Genomic DNA, 14128 nt, shown 5'->3' on the forward strand with positions numbered 1-14128 from the left:
GTAGTAAAATAGGTTGGTATTTTTGCCAAATTTAGCAGATTTGTTGTTTCACCTGATGGCAATTAGCTCTGGTCATGTGATTGGGGCTTAATGACACCAATCCATAAATCTTGTTCCGTAGAGTACACATAACTCACATTCACGGAGTTTACGGATTTCTGGGTATGCTTCCAAATATTTGGAGTAACAAGTAACTCAATGTTTTGACCGATGAAGGCAAGCATACCATATGCCTTATTTACCACAATCTACTTGTATTGCTACTTTCAGGCAACTGTGGACCCCAAAATGTCTCTGTAAAGCAATACTGTCAAAGGTCCTGCCATTAATTGTATACTTTCCCCTTACATCCGACCTCCCAAAGTATAACCTCACATTTGCCTGGAATAAACTCCATCTGCTATTTCTCCGCCCCTATCTATAATTAATCTATATCTTTCTGTAACCTTTTCCAGCCCTCTTCACTGTCTGCAACTCCACCAATTGTTGTGTTGCCTGCAAACTTACTAAACAACTCATCCACATTTTTGTCCAAGTAATTTATATATATCACCAACAAAGAAAGTTCTCACAACAGATCCTTGCAGAACACCACTGGTCACAGAGCTCCAGCCAGAGTAACACCTTTCCACCATTACTCTCAGTCTTCTATGGCTAGGCCAGTTGTGAATCTAAACTACCAAGTCACTGTGGATCCCAAGCAACTTCCAAATCAGCCTACCATGAGGGAGTGTGTCAAATGCCTTACTACTGAGTATCCTTGTCAAAATGCCTTACTCGACGAAAGTTTGTCACTCAAGGAGGGATTAAGCAGACTGGGCCTTTACTGTCTCGAGTTTAGGGAAGAAACATTCTCAAAGGACTTCATAACTCATAGGAGCAGAAGTAGGCCATTCGGCCCATCGACTCTACTAATGTATCTATTCCTCCATTCTCCTGCCTTCTCCCCATGACCTTTGACACCCTTACTAATCAAGACTGTTAATCTCCGCCTTAAATACCCAATGACGGACTAGCACAGCCATTTGCAGCAATGAATTCTACAGAATCACCACCCTCCAACTAAAGAAATTCCTCCTCATCTTATTAAAGGTACGTCCTCTTATTTTGAAGATGTGCTCTCTGATCCTAGACACTCCCACTAATAGAAACATCCCGTCCACATGCACACTAACCAGGCCTTTCACTATTCATTAAGTTTCAATGAGGACCTCTCATCCTTCAAAACTCCTGTGAATACTTAACATGCAGAATTGAAGCAAAATAGTCCTCAATATAAATGCTCAGCCTTTCAGAACCTTCATCCTGAGGGGAGCAAATGTATGGAATTCTCTAGTCAAGGAGGCTGTGCAGAGGTGGTTGGTTAGTTCATTTAAATTAGAAATGGACATTAAAGGAATCAAGGCATATGGATTGGTTCTCTGATAGAAGATCAGCCATGATCTTTCGGAATGACATCCAAAGCATCAAGAGCTGAATGGCCTACTACTGTTTCTATTTTTTTTATGCTGTAATGAAAGGGAAAACATGAATACATGGATACTCTGCAGAGCTGCTGACCTGATGCACACCACCAGGCTCAGGAATAGATTCTTCCCCTCTGTTATCAGGCTTCTGAGCTGACTTTCTATAAGCTGGGGTACTGTCTGATTCACCTCTACCCATTGCAGACATTAGACTTTGCCTATGGAACCTGGTGTGCTACAATGATCACAACTATATTCTGCACTCTATATCTTCCCCTTTGCTCTAACTATTGTACTTGAGTTTCACTTGATTGTTTATAATTGATAGGAACAGGATTTGGCCATTTTCCCCTTCAAGTCTGCTCCACCATTCAATCATGGCTGAGCTATCTTTCCTTCTTAACCTAATTCTCCTGCCTTTTCACCATAACCACGGACACCTGGACTAATCAAGAATCTATCACCGCCTCAAAAAGATCCATTGACGGCCTCCACAGCCTTCTGTAGCAATGAATTACACAGATTTGCCACCCTCTGACTAAAGAAATTCCTCCTCTTCTCCTTCCTACAGGAAAGTCCTTTAATTCTGAGGTTATGACCTCTGGCCCTAGACTCTCCCACTAGTGGAAACATCCTCTACACATCCACTCTATCCAGGTCTTTCGCTATTCGGTAAGTTTCAATTAGGTCTCCTCTCATCCTTCTAAACTCCAGCGAGTAGAGGCCCAGTGCCGTCAAACGCTCATCATATGTTAACCCACTCATTCCCGGGATCATTCTCATAAACCTCCTCTGGACCCTCTCCAGCGCCAGCACATCCTTCCTCAGATATAGGGTCTACAACTGCTCACAATACTCCAAATGCGGTCAGGCCAATACCTTATTATGCCTCAGCATTACATTCCAGTTTTTGTATTCTAGTCCTCTCAAAATAAATGCTAGCATTGCATTTGCTTTCCTTACTACTGATTCGACTTGCAAATTAACTAATTGAGAATCCTCCACCAGCGCTCCCAAGTCCCTTTGCACCTCCGATTTCTGAATTCTCTCCTCATTTAGAAAATAGTCCACGCCTTTGCTCCAAAAGGCAGGACTTCACACTTAGCCACGCTGTATTCCATCTGCCATGTATTTATGTATAGTGTAATCTGATCAGATTGGATAGCAATGCTTTTCACTGTACCTCAGTAACATGTGACAATAATAAATCTAAACTTAAAAGCTGCAGATGCTGCACTTCTGAAATAAACATAGAAAATGCTGGAGATACTCAGCAGATCAGGCAGCTTCTGTTGGGACAGGTGAATGAGGGCAGTAGGAGATAAAGAACTGCGGGAACACCTTGATGCACCCGATATAAAAAAGTCAACTGGAAATGGCGAGAAATAGTTAACACCAATAAAATTAATTTAGTTTCTCTCTCCTTCTCGCTCCATTGATCCTGCTGAGTTTCATCTTCCTCGACTTTAACTCCTCTCAACTTTACTTCTTTAGAAGGTTTGGTATGTCGATGAGTACTCTCTTGAACCTCTACAGATGTATGTAGAGAACATATTGACACGTTGCATCATGGCCAGGAACGAAGGAGACTACAAAGAGTGAGAGACACTGTCCGGTCCATCACGAGTAGTGACCTCCCCACCATCAAAAAGATCTACAGGGGATGCAGCCTCAAAAAGGCAACAAATATCATCAGAGACCCACACCATCCTGGCCACACTCTCATATCACTCCTACCATCTGGAAGAACGTACAGGAGCCTGAAAACAAGTGATCACCAGATTCAGGAACAGTTTCTTACTAGTAACCATCAGGCACTTGAACACTACGCAAGACTAACCTCAGCAACTATGATCGTCTATGCAATGTGTCTCTGGTTACCTAGTATTAGAGTTATTAATTTATTGTTTTATGATTATTATATATTTTTGTGTCATTGCATTTGCAGGCCAGGAAAAGCTGCAGCAAGTAAGAATTGTATTATTTTATTTTCGGCGCATATGATAATTAAATAGTCAACTTAAATATTACATTTCCTTCCAAAAAATCTTTTTTTAAAAGGCTTTCTTTTGATATTAATTTAGTTAAATTGCTATGTTATTTTCCAACTCCTTAGTTTATAGTATTAACTCTTATTCGCTTCAGTGTAGTTTACTCACAATTGGATAATGCTGAAGAGTCTTGGAATTGCATTACCCAAACTCTAACAGTACAGATGACACCGCTGTTCCCACTGCTGCCTTTGCTACAGCTTCATTCACGAGCTTTCATTCAACATTCAACGTGGCCAACCACTTCACTGCTTAACCATGTCATATTAGATCTTGGCACCACTAAATATGGATAATTTAATAACATAAGACAAAGGAGCAGAATTAAGCCATTCAGCCCATCAAGTTTGCCATGCCATTCTGTCATGGCTGATCTATCTTTCCCACCCAACATAATTGTCCTGCCCACGTACCCTTTAGCACTCTTACTAATCAAGAACCTATCAATCTCTACTTTAAAAATACCCAATGACTTTGCCTACACTTCCACAGTGGCACTGTGGAATCTGTTCCACTGATTCACCGCCCTGTGACTTTACATTCGACACGTTCCTGCTTGCTCCCTTTGCCTCTCAAATCCCCCTTTCACAGTATGGGGGCTTGAGAGATATGTAGTGGAGTTTAGGGCAAGGTTAGATCAGCATGATCTTCTTTAATGGCAGAGTCAGCACATACAGTCACATTTGGTCCTGTTTCTTATGATCTGAAGCCCCCCACACCTACTCTTGAAAACTATTTTCCCACTACCAATGTTCCCAATAGTCATGATTTCAATCAGTAAATGTTATATTATTTTGAAGTGTTTAAGCCCATTGTTCTGAAATCATTCAAGTTTGAAGATCACTGCTTGTAAACAGCATTTTGAAATTAAAGGAACAGAATTTGCATTTAAATGTGAGGTTATTTTGGACCTATTTATTCAGCCTTAGTACTTCAATTTGATTAAGATAATATGATTGTTTAGAAATGTGTCGACAATCGTCGTTGAAATGACTGCTTGTTGACTATTTCTACAGTGGCACTTCGCGGTGGAAGATTGCAACCTTCACGTGGTCCACCCCGTTTCGACTAATGCAATCAACTCAACGTGCACAAACGAAGATCAAATAGAACAAGTTGTCCAACAACTTTAGGCTGTGCACGTCACACGAAAGAAGAAGTGGCACTTCAATGTTCACTTTGTTTCCCCTTTGCTTGTGTCATTGGTAAGCCCTGGACCATGAACCAGCTTGAACCATCAAGCCCCTTTACCCTAGGGCACTTCAACTTTCAAAAATGTGTCCCTTCCAAGAATCTCATGCCTCAACTACCTTCTCTGGCAGCTTATTCCGTATACCCACCACCTCCTGAGTGAAAATGTTGCCCCTTAGGTTCCTATTAAATCTTTTCACCTTAAACTTATGTCCTCGAGTTCTTGATTCCCCTACCCTGGGAAAAAGACTATGCATTCATCCTATCTATCCCCCTCAAGGTCTTATACACCTCCATAAAATCTCCCCTCAGCCAGGCCAACCTCTCATTATAACTCTGGCCCTCGAGTCCAGGCAACATCCCCGTAAATCTTCTCTACACTCTTTCCAGCTTAAGGACTAAAAATGAACACAATACCCCAAATGTGGCCGCACCAACGTCTTGAACCACTGTAACATAATGTCTCAACTTGTATATTTAATTTCAGACTAATGAAGGCCAATGTACCTTTGTTACTATTCTATCTACCTGTGAGGACATTTTCAGGGAATTGTGTACCTGTACTCCTAGATCACTCTGCTCTACAACACTCCCTAGGGCCCTACCTACCATTCAGTGTGAAGGACCTGTTTGCGTGCTGTACAGCTCTGTGATTCTAAGCATTTATCCCAATTATTTAAAGTGTTGGTTATATTTTCCCAGTCGAAGGACACGTCAGCTTATTTTGGCAATGTTTCATGCTGACGAAGGGACCCAACGCAAAACCTCATCTATCCATGTTCTCCAGAGATTCTGACCTGCTGAGTTTATTCCAGCACTTTGTGTCAATTTTTGGCAATTTTCTTTCTCAGTTTTTATATCAGAGTGAAGCTGAGAGGCTCCAATAAGATTATGGCGCTCTGACATCAGAGGAAAGCTCTGTATAGGAATTCGCCAACACAGAGCAGGGGCCTGGACTCTCTTTACTCTGCTACGGCACTGACATCTCCAGTGCGGTTGGAAGGAAATTGAGCAACTGGAATTGGTGTGAGGTGTTTTATTTCTTATTTATAAACCTGGGAACAACTGATATGTAAAATAAATCAGACTTTTAAAAAAAAGAGAACCGCAGCACGAAAAATAAAAATAGCACTTTGATCCAGTTGTCTACACTGATCATAACTCCCCCGAGATTCGACCATTCACCTCCACACAAGAGGCAATTTACAGCGGCTATTTAACGTACCAATCGCACAATCAAACAGTTCTGAGGTGTTCAAAAGTTCTGAGGTGTGCTTTAAACAGTACGCAACTTCAGGCAGAACTGCCCAGGTCATATTATTCCATTTAATCTTAATACTTAAGACACTAAAATAATGATGTCCCAGCAACTCTCAAGTATAGAAAACGTGGGAATATACATTCCTGCTCATTCAACGCATTTCTGCTTAACTGTAAGACAAACCTTCCAACCAGAACAATGAATTTCCCCGTTAAATCCCGAACTCACCAGTGTAGAAGAGACAGTCGTAGTCTGGCAGGTCTGGGTCAGGTAGCGCTCAGCTCCTTCTCTCCTCATGGTTTGTACCTGGTTCACCTATCTCAATCAACACAAAATAACAATCACTTCTTCCTTGAGATCACATCGCATGGGGGTGGGGGTCGGAACGGGGGCAGGTCCTGGTTTGGGGTGAGTGTTGGTGGCGGCTCCTACGCACAAGGACTGTCGCACCGGCTGCCTTTGTTTTCAATGGGGAGCCCACACTGCTGCTCAGCACCGTCCCCTGGCGCCGCGTCCGCCGCTGCTTCAAGCCTCAGCAAGGAGCAGGGTCCAACCCTGCTGGTGGTGGCAAGCGCTCCAGAGTTGTTCGGGAGCAAGACGCCTTTAAGGAACGGTTCGGGCGGCCGCTCAGGAGCCTCTGGTTATTTTCTCTTAGAAGCCAGCTCTGGTTAGGTTCATGGAAGCACAGGAACCTGCAGATACTGGAGCCATCTCCCACCACCTTAGTCACCCATAGATTCAAGGAACCCCAGATTTGGTTTACAAAAATATATGAATCCGGGCTGGAGTAACTCAGCGGATCAGGCAGTCTGATCTTTGTCTTTTTTTAAATCTCAGTCATCTTGCTCCTTTCTCCTCTTCCTTTACCTCACTAATCCTACCCCGTCACCCTGCTTTCCCCGTCTTATCTCCCAACCCCAGCCCAGTTCCCTTTTATCTTTCCTCTTTCCGTTCTCTTCCCCCCCATATCCCTCCCTCTGACTGTACATTTCACTCCTCCTCTTATTTTACACCCTTTTCTCTCCCCGTCACCCTCAAGCCTTTGTCACTTACTGCACACAATTGCCAATATTTATTTTGCCTCTACCCAGCCAGGCTATGTCCCACCCCCAGAGATAGACACAAAGTGCTGGAGTAGCTCAGCAAGTCGGGCAGCATCTCTGGAGGACATAGATAAATTACATCTTGGGTCTGGACCCTTCTTCACCTGCCCACCCCACTACTCTACCTCTCTTCCAGCTTTCTCCTCCCAACTTTGTCAGTCTGAAGAAGTGTCCCGACATGAAGCATCAATTGTCCATTCCCTCCACAGATGTTCCCTGACCTGCTGAGTTCCTCCAGCACTTTGTGGGGTTTTTTTTGGTTAGGTTCAGGAAATTTATTTTCTTCTCTGGATCACAGCCCCGAGGATTGTACCAATTCAAGAGTTTCCCCAGAGAACAAACAGCTCCTGTGTGGCTTTGCCATCAGTGAGACGCACGGGTCTGGTGCATGGCCAGTGTGGTCCTGTTCCTTCACCGCCTATTCAAAATGGTTCAGCTCTGTGAGACACTGAAATATGTGATAGGGTATGCCCAAAAGCATTTCCTTTTGCAGCTACCTACAGTACCTCTTACTTACATCTCACAGATCTTAGCAGATGAGCTACAAAAACAGTTTATGCAATGTAAAAGTGTATCCAATGTTGCCTGGGCTTCAGTTACAGAGGGAGGTTGACTAGACAGGAACCTTTCCTTTGAAGCGTTGAGGGCTGAGGGGGTGACCTTAATGATGTGTACAAGATTATAAGGGCATTGATGAAGAGAACACTCACAGTCTTTGTCTCAGAGTAGTCTAAAACTTGAGGGCATTGTCTTAAGGTAAGAGGTAAAACATTCTATAAGTTTAAACTGATCTGCAAAACTATTGTGATTGTTTGTTGAATGATAAATCTTCCTCTTTCAGCAAAGATGGTGCTCTCTTACTTTTACAAATGAGACAGGCCTCGGAGAATGGAATCTCAGGGGCAACATTTTCACAAGGAGGATAGTCTGTATCTGGAATGAGCTGCCACTAGAAGTGTATAGAATTACAATTTTAAAAAGACATTTGGAAAGATATATGGGGCAATGGAGGCAAATGGGAGTAGCCCAGTGTGCCAAATTGGTTGGCTTAGGCAAGGTGGACCGAAAGGCCTTTCTTGATGCAACATTCTATAAGTTTAAACTGATCTGCAAAACTATTGTGATTGTTTTTTTAATTATAAATCTTATAAAGAATGGGCATTTCAGCAAGTAAACCTCCTAAGTTAGACTCTAACCATTTTCCAAGTATGTTGCTTTCCATTATAAAACAGAGCATCAATGTGACCATGGAGCTGTTTGTGTAGATTTTCACACCAAAGTTCCCACTTTGTTGTATGGTGGAACACCAAAACAAGTCAAAGGGAAGCAGCATTTAAAATACATTTGGACCGGTATCTGGATATGAGAGATTTAGAGGGATATGGGCCAAACGTGGGCAGGGTACTAGCATAAATGAGACATCTTAGTCAGCATGGATGAGTTGTGGTAAAGGGCTCCTTCTGTGAGATATGACCATGACTCTAACACGTTAATTTTAAGCCGCAATATAAAGAAACATTTGCTCAGAGAGCAACAATTATAGACAATAAACTGGATATTCATATATTCATGACCATTTGGTTCTGAATCACACGACACACACTAGTTTGGTGAAGAGTGGATTCATAATTTGAGTTATCTCCAATTAATTTTGTCTGTATGGGAAGGAATTAGCCAGATGCAACTTTGCTACTTTTTAACTGGATCAGGTAATGACATCAGATTATAAAGTCAACTTTTATTACCTTACAAAATATATGTGTGGAAACATGATGCACTGCTGTGCACTTCAGATAGACCACATTAACAAAGCAGGTCAACAAATGCATTTCTGATCAATTATGTGTTAGAACATTATAAATTATGAAAGCACAACTTTCTTTTATTCAAAATGCATCCTCATTAAAACATGCTCAACTTCTAGAGCAGCTGTACCCATGGTGAGCTAAACAACTCTGATTTTTCAGTCTAATTTCTACATACATTGGATTTCCAAGACCTGAAGGTGAGAAAAGTGGGGGGGGGGGGGGGGGGTCACATAAGAGTATAAGAGTTGGGCCAAACATCCCTTGAACGTGCTTCACTATTTAACAACATCTAATCATTTTGCTTAACTCCACTTTACTGCTTGATCCCACAACCCTCTAATGGAACATTGAATATATTTAATGGAGACACAAGAAACAGCTAATCCTAAAATCTTGAGCAAAATCAAAGCTCAAATCTCCTTCAAACTGCACACATTTCATACCATTACCTCTCTCTGTTCTAATCTCCATGGATGTGACTATCTACACAATATTTATTTATTAAAAGTTTCTTTGTCCCAGTAATTAATCTCATAATCTTCTCTGCTGTCCATAAAGCTAGTATTTGACAAATAAGACTGCCAAAACTGTGCAAGACCTCAAGTTTAGTTGAGTTTAGTTTAGTTTAGAAATACAGCACAGAAACAGACCCTTTGGCCCACCGGGTCCGTGCTGACCAGCGATCCCTGTACATTAACACCAGGGACAATTTACACTTTAAACAAGCCAGTTAACCTACAAACCTGTACGTCTTTGGAGTGTGGGAGGAAACCGAAGATCTCGGGGAAAACCCACGCAGGTCACGGGGAGAATGTACAAACTCCGTACAGACAGCACCCGTAGTCGGGATCGAACCCAGGTCTCCGGTGCTGAAAGCGTTGTCAGGCAGCAACTTTACTGCTGTGCCACTGTGCGTCAGGTATAGACACTTTAGTCTTGTAAAGTTGTAACGTCTTTCCTACTTAAGTACCACATCACTCTGACAAAAAAGGACAACATTACATTTGCCTTCCTAATTATTTGCTGTACCTGCTTACCAACTTTCTGTGATTCTTTACAGCTGGATTTCTCTGAAAATTGGACCATTAGTTTCACTAAAGATAGACACAAAAAGTTGGAGTAACTCAGCGGGACAGGCAGCATCTCTGGAAAGAAGGAACTAGTGACGTTTTGGGTCGAGACCCTTCTTCAGACTAGTTAGGGAAAAGGGAAATGAGAGATATAGACGATGATGTACAGAGATAAAGAATAATGAATGAAAGATATGGAAAAAATAGCAATGATAAAGGAAACAGGACATTTTTAGCTGTTTGTTGGGTGAGAATGTGAAGCTGGTGCGACTTGGGCGGGGATTGACAGAGAGAGTGCGAGGGAATGCCGGGATTACTTGAAGTTAGAAAAATTAATATTCATACATTCATAACATTCATACCACTGCCCAAGCGAAATATGAGATGCTGTTCCTCCAATTATTTGCGTTTAGCCTCACTCTGACAATGGAGGAGACCTAGGACAGAAAGGAAGGTCAGTGTGGAAATGGGAAGGAGAATTAAAGTGTTTAACAACTGGGAGATCAGGTAGATTGAGGCGGACTGGGCGAAGGTGTTCCATGAAACGATCGCCCAGTCTACGTTTGGTCTCGCTGATGTATAAGAGTCCACATCTTGAACAACGGATACAGTAGATGAGATTGGAGGAGGTGCAAGTGAACCCCTGCCTAGCCAGAAAGGACTGTCGAGGTCCCTGGACAGAGTCGAGGGAGGAGGTACCTGGGGAGGGGGTAGTTTGGGTGGGAAGGGATGAGAACCAGGTAGTTGCGGAGGAATGGTCTCTGTGGAAGGCGGAAAGGAGTGGAGATGGGAAGATGTGATCAGTATTGGGATCCCGTTGGAGGTGGCACAAATGTCGGAAGATTATGTGTTGTAAGCGACGGCTGATGGGGTGAAAGGTACGGTCGAGGAGGACTGTCTCTGTTGCGACTAGGGAGAAGGGGAGCAAGGGTGGAGCTGCGGGGTACCGAGGAGACACGAGTGAGGGCCTCATCTATGATGGGAGTGGGAACAGAATGAGGACATCTCGGATGTCCACTATCCTTATCTAAACAATTCCTATTAAAATGCTTTAACTTAATATTTATCCCCATTGCTCTCCATCTACTGTACCATGAATTTGTTTTATGAAGTATTTGCTTAACCTTAGAAGGCACAAATTTGTCATTAGGAAACACTATGGGGATATACAAGACATTTAAAAGAAATTTGGACAGATATATGAATAGGAAGGGTTTAGAGGGATACTAGACTAAGTGGGACCAGTTGGGTCCCAGCATCACACGGGAGGGCTGGTCCCCCAACGCAATATTCCACCTCTCCACCAATACCAATATTGGTGGCCAGTGGAGGGGGCGGGGGCTTTCTGGAGCTCTAGTATGGGTGTTCTGGGCTGAAGGGACTGGTTTCCAGAGGGCTAGTAGGGACATTGTGGGCCGAATGGATTCTTGAGCTGGTGGCTCACTCACTCAAGCCTGTTGTGCTGGCAGCTCATTCACTCACGGCTGGTGGGCTGGCAGTTGACTCATGGCTATTCCTTGAAATTCCATTTCCACCAGGGTGCAAGGCCACCAAATTCAAGTACAGTTTCTTACCACTTCAAGCACGGTGCAAGGCCACCAAATTCAAGTGCAGTTTCATACCATTTCAAGCAGGATGCAAGGCCACTAAAGACAGCGAGTCGTGACCTCTCCCTCCTCCATCCTGCAGAAACTGAGCCACGCCCACACATCTGGGTTTTATAGTCCCTCCCCCCCACCAGAAGGGGCGTGGCCTTTGTGGCATGATTGACAGGAGAGAGAATCTCAACATTTTTTTAAACATAAACAATTCTTTTATTTTTCATTGATGGGAAAAATCCTCGGCACCTGATGAGCGGAGGGGGACTGAGTAAGATGTCCAAAAATCGTACGTGGTAGCGTTTTTCTAAAATCAATATAAAGCGCAAACAGGAAGTGGTCAAGATTAGACTTTTAATTATGTAGATGGCAAGGCAACTTTAATTAGGCAAGGCAACTTTAATTAGGCAAGGCAACTTTAATTAGGCAAGGCAACTTTAATTAGGCAAGGCAACTTTAATTAGGCAAGGCAACTTTAATTAGGCAAGGCAACTTTAATTAGGCAAGGCAACTTTAATTAGGCAAGGCAACTTTAATTAGGCAAGGCAACTTTAATTAGGCAAGGCAACTTCAACATTTCCAAACGAAAGGCAACACAGCTTTAGCATTTCCAAACCAAAGGCAACACAGCTTTAGCATTTCCAAACCATAGGCAACACAGCTTTAGCATTTCCAAACCATAGGCAACACAGCTTTAGCATTTCCAAACCATAGGCAACACAACTTTAGCATTTCCAAACCAAAGGCAACACAGCTTTAGCATTTCCAAACCAAAGGCAACACAGCTTTAGCATTTCCAAACCAAAGGCAACACAGCTTTAGCATTTCCAAACCAAAGGCAACACAGCTTTAGCATTTCCAAACCAAAGGCAACACAGCTTTAGCATTTCCAAACCAAAGGCAACACAGCTTTAGCATTTCCAAACCAAAGGCAACACAGCTTTAGCATTTCCAAACCAAAGGCAACAACAGCTTTAGCATTTCCAAACTAAAGGCAACACAGATTTAGCATTTCCAAACTATATTTTCAAACCACATTAAGGGCACTGACAGGTCAGTAAAACTACATAGTTTAGTAGACATGTGTTCAGTGTTATTCACAGCGCTCAGACTGATAGACGTGACCCTCTTGCTCCCCCATCTTGCAGATACACACTGAGGCACTCAATACTTCTGGGTTTTATAGTCCCTCTGGAAGGGGCATGGCCTTCAGGAGAGAGAATTGCAACATTTTTTAAACACTAATAACTCTTTTATTTTTTATCGATTGGAAACATCCTCTTGTCCTGAGCTGCGGAGGGGGACTCTGAGTAAGATGGCCTGAAATCACAACCGTAAGTGGCAGCGTTTTTTCTAAAATCAATATACAGATCAACAGGAAGTGGTCAAGATCAGACTTTTAGTAATATAGATGGGCTAAATGCAGGCAAATAGGACAACCAATAATATGCCAATTTGGTTGCGTGGTCAAGGTAGGCCGGACCTGTTTCCGTGTTGTGCTCAATGACTCTAACGTGCAGCAAAGCATGCAATGATGGATTTTTCCTGTGTTCATGCTTTGTGCCAATTAAAATAGACAGGAAATCACAAAAATAACTGAATATTTTTAGACTTTATGCAAAGATTTGGCATGAAATTATTTGGAAAATTATGAAAGATCACAATCACAAACATAATTGTCAATTGTCCTTGAAAAATTTAATTATTATTTCAAAATAAATGCGCTTTCACAACCCTAATTAGTAAATAGTAAAGCTAATTGATCTACCAAGTGTAACAGCACTACACATTGTCCTCTTTTAAAATAAGAATAGAAACCTCTAAAACAATTACTTGATAAAGCTAGTATAGATATTGCACTGTAATAAAACCTTGACATATAACATAGGTACTATTCTTATGCCTCTATTTTGCCAGCTATTAGCAGAACTCAATTCATTTATAAATGTCTTCTTAGTAGGAATCATTCACATACTATTAACCATTGTTTTGTGTATGTTTTTCCTACCACAGTTTTTGTTCTGACAATGGCTGTTACTGGCCGTTGAATCTTCAAAGCATTAGTGGATGGAATCAATAATCATGTTTCAGGCTCACTTGAAAGTGAAAAATATTGAGTTATTAAATTAATCCAATTAGGAAACATAAGGAACATCTTCGTTGAATAATCCAAGGTTTCAATTAATTTGTTGTTTGATCCAGTCAGAAAATCTAGAAACACGAGTATAAACTCCAGGACGATTACGTCGAGCACATCCTTCTCCCCAGCTAACTATTCCCGCTAGAAACCATCTTCTTCTTTTGCCCAGACACACCAATGGGCCTCCAGAGTCTCCCTAGAATAAAAGTTAAACAAATGTCTCTTATAGAACAAGACGTGATTACAATATCTAGTGATAACTGTACTACAAGACAACAGAGTTTGAGTAATTGTAACTTTGACAGACCTTAGACATCATAGGTCACAGGAAGCAGGACTGGGGAAACCCTGCCATGGTCAAAATTTCAATGTGGAATATAGGGATCGCACCCAAGAGAGCACAAAGGTTTAAATGCCAATTTACTCATGGATGAACTGAT

General features: G+C 42.1%; 2 protein-coding genes across 2 annotated transcripts in view; both read right to left on the reverse strand.

Moving 5' to 3' along the window:
- The window catches only part of LOC116980249 (suppressor of tumorigenicity 14 protein homolog), an 87942-nt gene extending 81473 nt beyond the window's left edge, over positions 1-6469 (reverse strand). Inside the window, exon 1 of the mRNA XM_033032302.1 lies at positions 6198-6469. Coding sequence (XP_032888193.1) covers positions 6198-6266 — 69 coding nt within the window. The 5' untranslated portion in view covers positions 6267-6469. The remainder of the gene's footprint in view (positions 1-6197) is intronic.
- Positions 6470-12921: 6452 nt separating this feature from the next.
- LOC116980250 (suppressor of tumorigenicity 14 protein-like) overlaps positions 12922-14128 on the reverse strand; it is a 71648-nt gene continuing 70441 nt past the window's right edge. Inside the window, exon 30 of the mRNA XM_033032303.1 lies at positions 12922-13884. Coding sequence (XP_032888194.1) covers positions 13726-13884 — 159 coding nt within the window. The 3' untranslated portion in view covers positions 12922-13725. The remainder of the gene's footprint in view (positions 13885-14128) is intronic.

The sequence above is a fragment of the Amblyraja radiata genome, chromosome 14 (genome assembly GCF_010909765.2).
Source record: "Amblyraja radiata isolate CabotCenter1 chromosome 14, sAmbRad1.1.pri, whole genome shotgun sequence".
NCBI lineage: Eukaryota > Metazoa > Chordata > Chondrichthyes > Rajiformes > Rajidae > Amblyraja > Amblyraja radiata.